Below are 12793 nucleotides of genomic sequence, written 5' to 3'. Positions count from 1 at the left end.
GTTGGATGATAACCACGCATCACTTATTGGCGAGGGACACATTTATAGATGTGCTGAGGCGATTATCGGACAAGGTCATTGGGTTATTGGATAAGAATCGATGTCTCGTATATCCTCACAACACCAGCCTTGCTCGATAATATGTCAAAATATCCGCTCCCATCAAAATGTGGACGTCTCCTCTGGCTAAAACGCCACGAGCCTCGACTAAATCCATACGCATCGCAGACATCCACGTGACCATGGGGGTTTTCTTGATCCTAAACTGCACACATATTCATGTTCACACGACGAGTCTACCGAGAACATTACATCCCCGGCCTGAGGTGTGTCGTGTGCCCACGCAGGGCTTTGGGTTTCCGTAAGCGGGCCCAGTCGGCCGAGGAGGAGAGCGGCGCATCGCTCCAACACCTCACGCTCACCGAGTTCCTCAAAGAGTACGTGTTCGCCAGGACGGCCTCGCCGCCTCGCCGCCACGCAGCCATGCATGTGTGGCTCAACTCACTCTAACCTCTGCCCTCTTTTCCCTCCCATCCGGTCACCGCATATGTTTGACGTGCATGTTTCTCTTCTCTTTCATTCTCACGCCTTTTTTTGACTTTTATTGTTTTCACCCTAATGGAAGCAGAAGTTTCCACAAATAGCTGACACGTTTATCGATTGCATCTTGCCACGGTCAGACTATAAATAGTATCCCCTAGAGTCCGGAGTGACTTCCAAGCATGCCGAGCATGTTGTTATGAGTAATAGTCGGTAGACCCTGGGAGGCCGTCTGGACATTCCTTCACTTCAGCATGACGCTACCTGGTTATCTAACTTATCCCGGTGCATTAAAGGTTCTGACGTGTCCGTCGCTAGAAAGAGTGTGCATGTTGGACTCGAGTGTGAAGCGATGGCCGCTGACTGACGTGTTCGCGCGGACACAGGATCGAGGACGAGGAGTGGGACAAGTACATCATCCCCTCCAAGGTCGAGTCGGAGAAGTACAAAGTCAGCCGGACCTTCAGCTTCTTCAAGAGCAGGATGTCCAGCACTCGCAACAAGACAAAGGTGAGCACCCCCCCCCCCCAGAACTCCTCCGCTGTAAAAGGTTTACCATGTTTCGGGGAGGACAGGCCGGGGTCTGAATTCCTGTGCTGGGGAGCCCGTTGTCTGCGGTGCCTTTTTATTTGGCGAGGGAGGGAAGAAAAGAAAGAATTCCCCTCTCCTTACGTCTTAGCAACGGGACGCCGTGAAAATATCCTCTTGCATAACGCGTGCCCCCTACACACACACACACACACACAGACATACACAGACACACACAATGAGCCGCATTCCATAGTAAAATCCAATAAACATGTGCGCATGTGTCCGAGAACATGTTTGCGCGTATGTGCAGACGGCGAGTCCAACAACAGGACATGCACTCTTAGAGCCCGATAGGAAAATAAACACGGCACAGTGGAATCCCCACCACCCCCACTCTCTAAGGAAGAAGCACCACAATGGGAGCCATCTTTGACTTTCAAGTGAACCTCAACGCTCACTCATAGGCCCCCCTTCATCCACAACAGGTGCGTCTCAGCAGGAAGACGACCTCCTCGGAGACCTCATGTTGCGGAGGTAAACATCAGCTGAGTGCGTTCAGTGAATATATATATATATTTCTATGTGTGTCTTGTGTTTCAGGTGAAGGGGAAAGAGGTGAAGGAGGGGAAGGAGAAGGCGGGAGCCGCCAATGGCCACCAGTTTGTCCCGGCGTCTCCGTCCGGCCCCGCTCTCTGTGTGGCCTGCGAGAAGCCTGTTTCTGGGAAGGAGCTGCTGCAGTGCTCCAGTGAGTCGTTAACTGTCAGCGCTGTCGTTGTGTTTATGTCCCGCGGTGGACGAATAGTTTTTCCGGGTTTGTGTAAAGGCTCTTTGCATGCGGGGGGGGGGGGGGGTGGGGGCTCGCTGTTTTCCTTCAGCCAGGAGCCGGACGGCTTGGCAGCCACCTGGACGCTGACTGCAGAGACAGCGTCATTTGGCTTGTTGCCAATCATCAGACGGAATGAACCGGGTTTTCCTTTTGTTTTTGTCGGCAGACTGTTTCCTGAACGTCCACAAAAACTGTCGGGATTCTGTTGCAGCCTGCGGCAAGGTAACCCGAAGCACCACGCACCTCATTTCATCTCAAAACCAACCAGGAAAAGGAAGGAATTTTTTCAAACAACAGATTAAAAGGAAAAAAAGATCCAAATACAAACAATATAGTGTCCTTTTAAGATGTTTTCTAGAATGTCGAGAATCTCGCTCAAGCTTCTTTCTCACGTCGCATGGTTTCACGAGTCAAATGAGGAAGAGAAGTCTTTTTCCACTATTAAAGGGCCACGCCACCAATTCTACCCTCACAGGTCAGTTTATCTGTCACAGTGAGCATTGGTCAGCTTGGTGAAAACGGGCGAATAACGTCTTCTGTGGCGGTAGGAGGAGAAAACACCTGGTTATCTCTGCTTGAGCAAAGAGATGATACATTTGAAACAAAAAGTTACGATAGATGTCATTATGGGGTCTGATATTACTGGAACTCGATCCACACTCTGGACTAGAAGTCAGACTATCTCGGCCTCTGTTGCTTCAGTTTTAAACGTTCCTAGTAAACTATTGTCAAAACCTTCCACAGTGGAGTCTCACAGGATGTTGTGTAGTGTGACGTAAAGGTGCCCTGTGGGAACAACACATTGGATTTTGGCACAGATCTGAGTCACACGGCGGATACATTCGTTTTTCCACTTACGGAAACGGCCTTGGCCAAAGTCCGCGCCCTCCCGTTGCCCCTCTAGTTTACATCTATGTTTACTAGCTGGCAGTGTTCCTTTTGACTTCATCTGTTGGAGCATTTGTCCATTTAAACAATATATATATATATGTTGGTAATCGTCCTTTACCGCCAGTGGTAAAAGCTCCACAGGCTTACCTTTGAAGTACTCGATTAAAGCTCCCTTATCTGACTCGTGTTGTCACTGTGCTGCAGCTGTTGTTAATCAAATCCAATAAGTTTCACACATGATCTCCAAATCACCGCTTTGAGGTTAAATGCTAAAAAACAAAAAAAGAGGTAAATCGGCGGCCGGCTGAGAGGGAAGCGGGGACAACAGGAAGACTAAAATTCCAACACATGGTGAAAGAGGAACTCCCGGAATGTGTTTGAAACCTATTCAAACCGACGGCATATCACTGGATGTGTGACGAAGGGGGGGAGGTCGTCTTCGGTGTCTTGGTTTCAGCTCGACTGGATCCCACAGCTTCACATTTCAAACGCAGGAAACAACGCGACGATGATGGTGATATGATTATGTGTCTCCTCAGAAGCCGCAGGAGAGGAATGCGTTGCTGCTGAAAAGCAAGACCCTGTCCCTCCCACACAGTGAGTCGAATATAACAGCGTGCCCCCCCCCCCCCTACCTCTGTCCTCCCTTGGTCTTTGATTACGTTTCTACCTGTCCTCCCTTGTTTCCTCTCTTTTAGATTAAGAAAGCCATGCCCCCCCCCCTCCACCACTCGCCCCTCTATTTGTTGTTCTTTCCCTGGTAAAAAAAAAAAAAGAACGTTGAATTGTAATCCGTCTCAGTGGGGGACGTGGCCTGCACTGTGCTTGTGTGTCGAGTTGCTTCCCTTTCACTGAAGGGAAGATGAAATGCCTCGAGGTGAAGCGCTGTGACTTCACCGCCCGAGTGTTTGATGTGAGGGTCAAACGCGATCAAGCAGCCACAGCATAACATCTTGTCACGACATATTTTTGCGTGCCCGGTTAAACAATGGAAGGGGACTGCGGTGCTTCACTCGCACGTCACTTCCGCACTCGGGGGCGACATGGAAGCAAAACAAAGCACGATGGCATTTGAAGTATTTATTTGTGTGACTAATTCCTCTTCTTTGCTGTTTTTTTCCCTCTCCATGTCCTGTCTCCTCCAGACTTTGTGAAAGAAAACTCTCTGGCCACCATGTTCTCCTCTTCCTCGTCTTCACTTCCCACGACAACCAGGGAGAAGAGGGAAACCGTCGCCCCCCTCTCCAAAAGCTTCTCTCTCTCTATAGACAGCAGGTGGGATGGCAGCGTTGATGCGCCGAAAGGCATTTAGTTCATCTGGATGACAGCGGAATAGATTTAAAAGTATCGATGTAAATAAAACCATAGTCTTACAATTACGCAAACTGTCCCTTCGTCTAACTGTACCTCCGTGCAGACGGCTGAGCGACCCAGAGGGGCTGGACAGCAAATGCGGCGTGACAGCTTGCACTAACAGCTCGCCGGCCGATGAGGGAACGCCGGTCACGGCGACTCCTCCGTCCGCCGAGCCGCCCGTCGCCACGCAGGGTGAGGAAGACGAGTTTACGACGGGATTTATCACACCTGCACAGACGTAACATTGAGAGTTACGGTGTAGTGGCTTTGATGACGATGATGATGATGATGTGGTGGCCATTTGTCGCTGCTCTGGTAAAAAAATAATATATATATATAGGCGCACCCCAGTGCATGCTGGTCCTGTATGTCTCCTCCTGTGCATCACAGTGTTACCCAATCCATCAACAAACGAGGAATCACCAAAACTCTAGTGTACTACAACAACAACAAATTAATTAAATAAATCTAACCTAAACAACCAAACGTCTATAATAATTCAACAATACTACTTCGGAATAGTCCAATCAAATAAATACCTCCCCCAGATTATGATGATAATGGAAATAATAATAACAATAACCTTTATTGGTTTTGCACATTCTCTTTATATAATGTTCACAAAATGCTTTCCATGCAAAGAACATCTTGTTTCAAAAGGCAGCAAGAATATGAAATAGAAATAAACACAGAACAACAAACAGAGATACATTGTTCCTGGTTAAATAAAGGTTAAAATAATCATTTAAGAACAGATCACAACAAAACTGGAAAGAGCATCGAGAGGGATCCCATTATGTAACTGTTAATTCCTCTGGCCCGTGGAAAAGCCATCAGGGCCTCTTGCTGGGAGCCAGTGCTGACCAGCCACGGCTGGTGTCGAGAGGTGTCGCTCATCGTCTTCTGTCCTGACGCACAGATGCCGTGGACGCTCCGCTCATGAGCGACCTGTCCGCCGAGCTGCTGGGACTGGAGGTGGAGTCGTGGAGCCTGGCGGTCAGCCCGGAGTTCTGCAGGCAACACGACAGGCACACCATCAAGAGGCAGGAAGTCATTTACGGTGGGGACGGTTCTTCCCGAATATCGCAATTTCATGCGTGTCTGAGCCAGAGACTCCCAGCAGACGAGACTTGGACCCGATCTCAATACCTCTTTGTCCATTGATCTCCTCCACATAGAGCTGATGCAGACGGAGCTGCACCACATCCAGACCCTGACGGTCATGTCGGGGGTGTTCCGGAGGGGCATGCTGGAGGAGCTGCAGCTCGACTGGGAGTGCGTGGCCCGGATCTTCCCGTGCCTGGACGCCCTGCTGCTCTTCCACAAAAACCTCTTTGGAGCGCTGCTGCAGCGCCGGGGGGCGGCGGCCCAGCCAGAGGACTCCCGCAACTACCTCATCCACCAGATCGGAGACATTCTGCTCCAGCAGGTCGGTTTGAGACGCGCTTTTACCCACGTGTGGAAAGACTGCGCTCGGACACGCTCTGATCGGCCTCTCGCTCAGTTCTCAGATGAATACGCCGAGGAGATGAAGCAGGTGTACGGCGAGTTCTGCAGCCATCACACCGAGGCCGTCGGCGTCTTCAAAGAGCTGCAGCAACAGAACAAAAAACTGCAAAACTTTATCAAGGTGAGCTCCGACTCGCAGGACCGCTTCTGCCCTTTTTTTCAATAAGCGGTTCACGGTCAAACGTCTCGGACTGAACCAGTGCTCATTTTTTCCCGCCGTCGACCTCTCTGCTCACAGCTCCAGAGCAATAACACCCTGGTGAGGCGGAGAGAGGTGCCCGAATTCATCCTGCTGGTCACTCAGCGCATCACCAAGTACCCGGTGCTGCTGGAGAGGATACTGCACTACACTCAGGGTACGTCTGCTCCACTGTGGCCCCAACATGTGAACATGTACAGCTCTTAAGAGACTATCAACTATAAAGACAAGAGATTATTTCCTGTGTTCAACATCGTACTATTTATGTTCCATGACTCTATAAAGTGTGCCGGCACGCGCTTAACACTTTCCTTTATGTACCCGTGTTGAGTGATGTCTCTGTAAAATCTGATTTTTGAATGCCACGCCTCTTGCCCCTCCCACAGAGGGCACTCGGGAGCACTCGGACCTGTCGAGTGCGTTGGTTCAGATCCGTGACATCATCGCCGCGGTGGACCTGAGCGTGAACAGGTACGAGAGGTGCCAGGAGCTGCAGGAAGTGCTGGCGAGGCTGGAGAACAAGAGCTTCGCCAAGCTAAAGAACGACAAGGTGTTCCGCAAACAGGACCTGCTCAGCAAGCACCGGGCCCTGCGGTACAAGGGGCTGGTCTACTGGAAGACCGCCACGGGACGTCTGAAAGGTGAGCGCCACGCCATCTGAGCCACGCCATCTGAGCCACGCCATCTGAGCCACGCCATCTGTCTCGTTCCACTGAGCACCAAATGGACTGAGCCGTCTTCTCTCCCCTTCTCAGACACTCTGGCTCTCCTCCTCACAGACGTGCTGGTTTTCCTCCAAGAGAAAGACCAGCGCTTTGTGTTTGCCGCCGTGGTAAGAACTTTGAAAACAAAACAAACATCTCATCCAAGGTGTCTACTCATATCTCCCCCATCCTTCAAATCATCTCAACCAGGTTTCTTCTCCTCATCTGCTTTATTTTTCTCGTCTTTTCTCCTCAGGACCAGAAGCCTCCCGTAATCCCTCTGCAGAAGCTCATCGTTCGGGAAGTAGCCAACGAGGAGAGAGGGATGTTCCTCATCTCCGCCTCTTCAGTGGGACCGGAGATGTATGAAGTCCACGCCACCACGAGAGACGAGAGGAACGCCTGGATGAGACACATACGACAAGCTGTGGAGAGGTGTGTGTGTGTGTGTGTGTGTGTGCGTGTGTGTGCGTGTGTGCGTGCATGTACAGCGTTTGTACAGCGTTTGTCAGGACTTCTGCTTAGAGTGCATGTTCGCATGTCACCGGTGATCTAACCTACTGGTCGACTTCTTCCCCCCCCCCACACTCCCCCGGCAGTTGTCCTGAGGAAGAGGAGGAGGAGGAGGAGGAGCGAAGCGCCGAGATCGAGGAGGCCAGGCGAGTGTCAGAAGTGCGGGTTCAGAAGATCGCCAAGTTCCAAGGTGGGAGCTCTTCACCTCCGCCACCGTTCTGCAACAGAACCACGAAGTGTCCTCCTCAGTCCCGACCTCGCTGTGTTTGGTGCCGTGTGCAGAGACGCTGTCGGGCCACGACCAGCAGATCTGCAGCAGCCTGGAGGAGAAGCTGCAGCTCTACGCCGAGCTCACAGAGTTGACGCTGCACTCGCCGCCGCAAGCGGCGCCACAGCGCCACCTGCTGGTACGACCGGACACCGACGGCGAGACGCCGCCGCGGCAGACCTCGGCGCTGCTCGCGGCGGCGCTCCAAGAAGGTGAGCGAGAAGTCGAGAGGGCGAGAGGGCGAGAGGTCGCGTGACTAGCCGACATGAAAACATGAACCTGAACGCATCGTGCCGGCAGACGTTCATTAGTGAAATGTGCACAATCAGCAGCATTTTAAAATGCAAACAAATCTAGTCAAAATATTACACTTGGTACACTTACGCATGAATCTAAAACACAGGTATGCATTTCTTAAAGCCGCTGGTCCATAACCACGGTGAACCAACACAGATTAGTCTCTCCCGCTCCTGTTATTGTTGCACCTTTTTAGTCGTTTTTCGCAGCGGCCATTTTGACACGCAGACACAGCGGTCAGCTGTAACTGGACACATGGATGGAGGCCGCAGCCCATTTCACTCCTTCAGCTCCATGTTCATGGGACTGAACGCATCACTTTTATTAGTTCATTCCATGAGACGTTTCCTTCTAATCTGAATCCATATTGTAAGGCGACTACATAGACGTGTGACTGAATAAGATCCAAAGTAAACGCTGTGCTGTGTGTCTGTGTGTCTGTGTTCTCGGCCACTCTCACGCGACTTCTGCTCCCTCTGCAGCGAAGAACCTGATCACCATCCTGCAGAGCCGCGACGGCCTTCCCGGTCGAGGTCCGAGCTCCCCGGTCCGAGGGCCCGAGAGCTGCAGCTACAACAGCCGCGGCAGCAGCATTCAGGAGTCGCCCTCTGAGCGTGAGTCCACCTCTCTCTCTCTTTTTTTAGTCACGCCTGTCGAAGAAAACAGAAAAGTGCAGGCTTGTGACGTTTCACGTCTCGTCTTCCACAGCGGATTATCTGAGCACGCTCAGCATGAGCTCCGCCTCTCCCGGGTCGGACAGCGAGCTGACGGGGCTGGACTGCTCGCCGTGGAGCCCCGCCGCGGAGCCCAGAAGAGGCGACGCCAAAGTGACGCTGCTGAAGGTTTTTTTTCCCGACCGCCGCGCCGCTCCACCAGCAATGATCAAGTAGACACTGCGTTGCGGTACGACCATGTAATAACAACGTTTTCTGTAGGTGGCAGAGAGCGTCCAGAGCCTGACTCAGCTCCTCTACAGCCTGCAGGTGAGAAGAAGCGACGCAGGTGGCGAATACACGAGTGACCGGGGAGGGGGGGGGGGGGGGTTAGTGACCGGTGGTCATGTGCGTCCTCCTTGTGTTGGCAGGCGGCCGTGACCCTCCAGGACAGCTGCTATGAAGTCCAGAAGCTCCTCCTCCTGGAGCGAGAAAGACCTCAGCTCCGAACCATCGCGTCCCTCCACACCAGTCTGGTACGAGTCGCATCACACCCACACGACCGGTCACAAGTTTGAGAACACCCCCATTTTTTATTGAAATGTAAGCAGTTCAAGTCCAGTGAATAATCCGAAATGGTACAACGGTCAGCGGCAAACTGCCACAAAATAGTCTAGGTTACCGAAAACTGAAACATAATGTACATTTCAGAGTTGTACAAAAAGGCCTTTTTCAGGGAACAAGTGATGGGTTAACAACTTGCAGCTGTTCTGCAAGTGTCGGAAGAACTTTCTGAACAATATTTGATTTCCAGAAAGAATGACACAAGTGTGTCCGGCTGCTATATCTGCAAAGGTGGCGATACTTTGAGGAGTCAGACATTTAGTTAAACGAAACTATTCCATTATTCTACTTTTTTTTATCTCCAATTGTTTATTTGTTCTATGCTTTAATTTCAGAGTACATTGAGAAATTAAACTGTTTACATTTCAATAAAAATGTGAGAATTCCGTTGCCTCCTGACTGGCGAGCGGGAAATATTGAACCGGTTGTTTTTCCGTTTTGTATTCCAGGAGCAGGAGAAGCAGAGGAGCGTGGACCGGAAGAAAGAGGAAGTGGAGAAGAGGGGTTTGGAGAGGAAGAAAGAGGAAGTGGACGAGGTGCAGAAGCTCCACGTGAAGCTGAAGCAGGTGCAGCAGCGCTGGGACAAAGAGTGTCTGGCCAGAGAGAAACAACAGGTAGACCTCGGGAAGCTTCCCGTCCGCCTCGCCGGCTCTTTCTGTAGTTTCAGCGTCACACACACACACACACGAGGAAAAACCGATGCCGTGGTTCGCGCTGTACACACACCCACATCTCGTTTCTGATCATATGAGTGCTGCTCTGATGTTATTTATGTTGTGAGATGAATGTAACCACAGCTGGGCTAACTTGTACTTTCGAGTCACTGGCTATTTTTCTAAACATCTGCACACTTGATATATCGATAGAGGCAGAATGTAAAAAAAGCAATAATCATAATTAGGACGATAATGTAAAATTATATATATATATATATCTATATATAGATCTATATTTATAGCAATGATAACCAATGTAAAAAGCACTGCGTTGCCCAGAGGCCTCCCTCTCTTAAGACTTCCATCTTTAACTGCAGCTCCTTTTTAACAAAGTAAAAGTGGCGGCAGATGAAAATGTGCATATCTGGATCACTTACAGTTTTATTGTTCATCGGTGAGCATTGTCCCTGCAAAGTAAAATAAAAAGTACAATAACAATAGTACAGAAAACACAAATACCAAATGCATGCGGGGAAAAAAAGTTTAATCAATCGCTCATAAGAATAAGAAAACACACAATAAAATGAACAGATCACAAAAAGTGTAGTTTGAGTTGATCCATGAACCTGCATCTCTAACCCCCAGTCTGAAGGTGATGAAGCAGTGTGTGTGTGTGTGTGTGTGTGTGTCCCAGTGCGAGCAGGAGAGCGTGCTGGAGCAGCGGGAGCAGCAGTGCCTCCTGGAGGCCGAGCGGCTGCGCTGCGAGCGCGAGGAGCTGGAGGCCCAGCTGCTGGAGTACCAGCACAACCTGGACCGGCTGAGGGAGGGCCAGAGGGGCGTGGAGCGGGAGAAGGAGCAGATCGACGCCCAGCAGCAGCTGCTGCTGCGCTGGAGGCACCACCGCCAGAGCAGCCTGCCCGTGGCCATCCGGCTGGACGGGCACCAGGTAAAGGAAACGGCGGCGAGGGAGACGGGAAGCGGGGGGACGGAGGAGCGCTAACGGTTTCACCGCCCCAGGGGTCGAGCCACAGCCGCTCCGGCAGCCTGGACGGGAACGAGGCCGCCCTGCAGCAGAGCCACCGCCGCCGGCCCCCCGCCGTCAACAACAACAACAACCACCACCAGCACCGGGGTCTGCTCTCCGCCGCGCCGCCGGCTAAGACACGCGACGGCCCGCCGCGCGGCTCCGGCTCCGCCGCTGACCTGGGCCTCGACGCCGGCCTCTACAACAGCCTCAACGCGCTGCTGAGCCAGGGGGACGGCCGGGGGGCGTACCCCAACCACGGGAACCACCACGGCGAGCCCGTCCGGCCTCTCAGGGTCACCGCACCGCCGCACGTCACCAACAGGAGTGAGTGCCCCCCCCCCTCCCCCTACAGTGTGCTGCACGGTGAGTGACGGTTGGTTTCCCTCCTTCTTCGCAGGCTTCAGCCCGCCGTCGGAGCGGCGTTCCCCGGGTCCCTGGAGGTCAGAGGTCACCGGTCACAGACCCTACGAGGACGGCTACTCCACGTCTCCCTCTCTCACCCCGCTCCTCCCCCCGCAGGCCTACCTCTCCCTCGAAGGACAGAACGGGGAGGAGGGAGGCGAGGAGAACATCGTTTATCTCTGAGAGCCTCCGGCGGGGATGGAGCGCTCGCGCCGATTCCCCCCCTCCCCCCAAAAAGAAAGATCCACCTGTCGCTTGTGTGCGTGTGTGTGTACATGTTTGCTACTCAAGTAACGCAATCGGGGCGAAGTGTGCGCGGATGTGCGTGTGCCTTTATCAGTGTCCATTAATCGTCCTCTTCCTGCCTCCTGAGACCGCTGTGCCTTCTTTGTAAATCAGCTTTGATACGCATGTTGTTGTTGTTGTTGTTTTTTTACTCCTACTCTGGTTCTTTTTGTATCCTTTGCACTCGTTTGAAGGCAGAGGTGCATCTGTACCCCCCCCTCCCCCCCCCCCCTTCGGGACCTAAAGCACCAGGACAAGTATTTTTCCCATGAGCACTTAAGAGAAGAGAAGTCCCGTAGCCGTGTAGAGCCGCCGTCTCTCCATGTGACCTAAAATAGTATTTATAAAGGACTGTGAGCATCTGAAAGACATTCAAAGTATTCTCACATTCTCGTATGAGTATTAAATGTATGTATAGTTTTATGGAAAGTCTACCTATGCACACTGTGTTGGAAGAGGAACTTATATTCCTGTTATTATTCATATTTTATTCACTTAAGTGCCAAAGATCCGATACCCTGAGTGATGCGTGTCTGTGTGTTTCTGTTCGTCTCCGTTTCTGATAATTTATTGTGTGTGAATCGCTTCACGCACCGTCGACACTGATGACGTTTTTGTTTCAGTCCCTGTAATCATAATTGTGCCATATTAATATTGTGATGTCTATAAAAACTAAACAAAGCTTGTAGCAAACATCTGAGCTCTTCTGTGTGTTCAGCGGTGCGTTCAAAGCAGTCTGACGTTCGCACAACTCTCGTTGAGCAACACGCGTGCGTGCGCACATCTTCTATATTCACCGTTGGGCCATTTGAACGTGTCTTTGAAGGCGTTGTGGAACCGAGTGTGTGATTGTTCCCACAACATCTGTCGAAATCTAGGTCAGAATTTATTTAATTCAGTTTATTTTATAAAGCCCAAATTACAAATTCTCCTCAAAGGGCTTTACAATCTGTGCACATACAACATCCCTGACCTTTGACCTCACATCGGATCAGGAAAAACTCACAAGAAATAGAAAAAAAACTTTCACAGGGACAAAAGTGAAGAAACCTTCATGAGAGGAGGACCGCTCTCCGGGATGGACAGAAGACATGATGTCATGAATTAAAGCTGCGCTGACCGCTGTTATAAACCGTTGATAACTACTGACGGCACAGGTAGAGCCCTCGTGGTGCTCAAGCACCGGCCCCTTTGCCCTGAATGAGGAAAGGGCCCTTTCTGTATTCATGTCAAATACACATTATTGTGGTCGTCATGCTCCGGTTTATTTTGTCTGTTTTTTCGATGTGAGACTGGAGTTGCTCAGTGAGTCCAGAGGGCTGAGCCCTGTGTCCGGCTGCTGGGAGGCGAGGAGCGTCCTCAGACCTGTCCTCAGCCTCCAGAGGACGTCATTCATGCTGCTGAGGTCCAGCGGCTGTGGAGACGTCCTCCTCCATGTTGTCTGTTCATTGGTTTTGTTTCAATGTTCTCCATCCAGTTAGGAGTTTGGTATAAAAGCATCATTTCATATAC

The 12793-nt window shown here is 51.3% G+C and overlaps 1 protein-coding gene across 1 annotated transcript in view; it reads left to right on the top strand.

Moving 5' to 3' along the window:
- Window positions 1–12793, top strand: part of LOC130196139 (rho guanine nucleotide exchange factor 28-like) — a 23471-nt gene extending 10678 nt beyond the window's left edge. The window contains 24 exon segments of the mRNA XM_056418020.1: window positions 348–437; window positions 927–1050; window positions 1672–1816; window positions 2064–2119; window positions 3328–3385; window positions 3934–4063; window positions 4206–4336; window positions 5064–5204; window positions 5323–5573; window positions 5649–5774; window positions 5892–6009; window positions 6239–6493; window positions 6608–6684; window positions 6813–6991; window positions 7156–7259; window positions 7352–7549; window positions 8117–8248; window positions 8343–8476; window positions 8570–8617; window positions 8719–8823; window positions 9361–9525; window positions 10262–10513; window positions 10585–10918; window positions 10992–12793. Of these exon segments, the coding sequence (XP_056273995.1) occupies window positions 348–437; window positions 927–1050; window positions 1672–1816; window positions 2064–2119; window positions 3328–3385; window positions 3934–4063; window positions 4206–4336; window positions 5064–5204; window positions 5323–5573; window positions 5649–5774; window positions 5892–6009; window positions 6239–6493; window positions 6608–6684; window positions 6813–6991; window positions 7156–7259; window positions 7352–7549; window positions 8117–8248; window positions 8343–8476; window positions 8570–8617; window positions 8719–8823; window positions 9361–9525; window positions 10262–10513; window positions 10585–10918; window positions 10992–11179 (3541 nt within the window). The 3' untranslated portion in view covers window positions 11180–12793.

Source organism: Pseudoliparis swirei, chromosome 7, assembly GCF_029220125.1.
Source record: "Pseudoliparis swirei isolate HS2019 ecotype Mariana Trench chromosome 7, NWPU_hadal_v1, whole genome shotgun sequence".
Lineage (NCBI taxonomy): Eukaryota > Metazoa > Chordata > Actinopteri > Perciformes > Liparidae > Pseudoliparis > Pseudoliparis swirei.
Note: the sequence above shows the minus strand (reverse complement) of the source record. Positions and strands in the feature narration are given on the sequence as shown.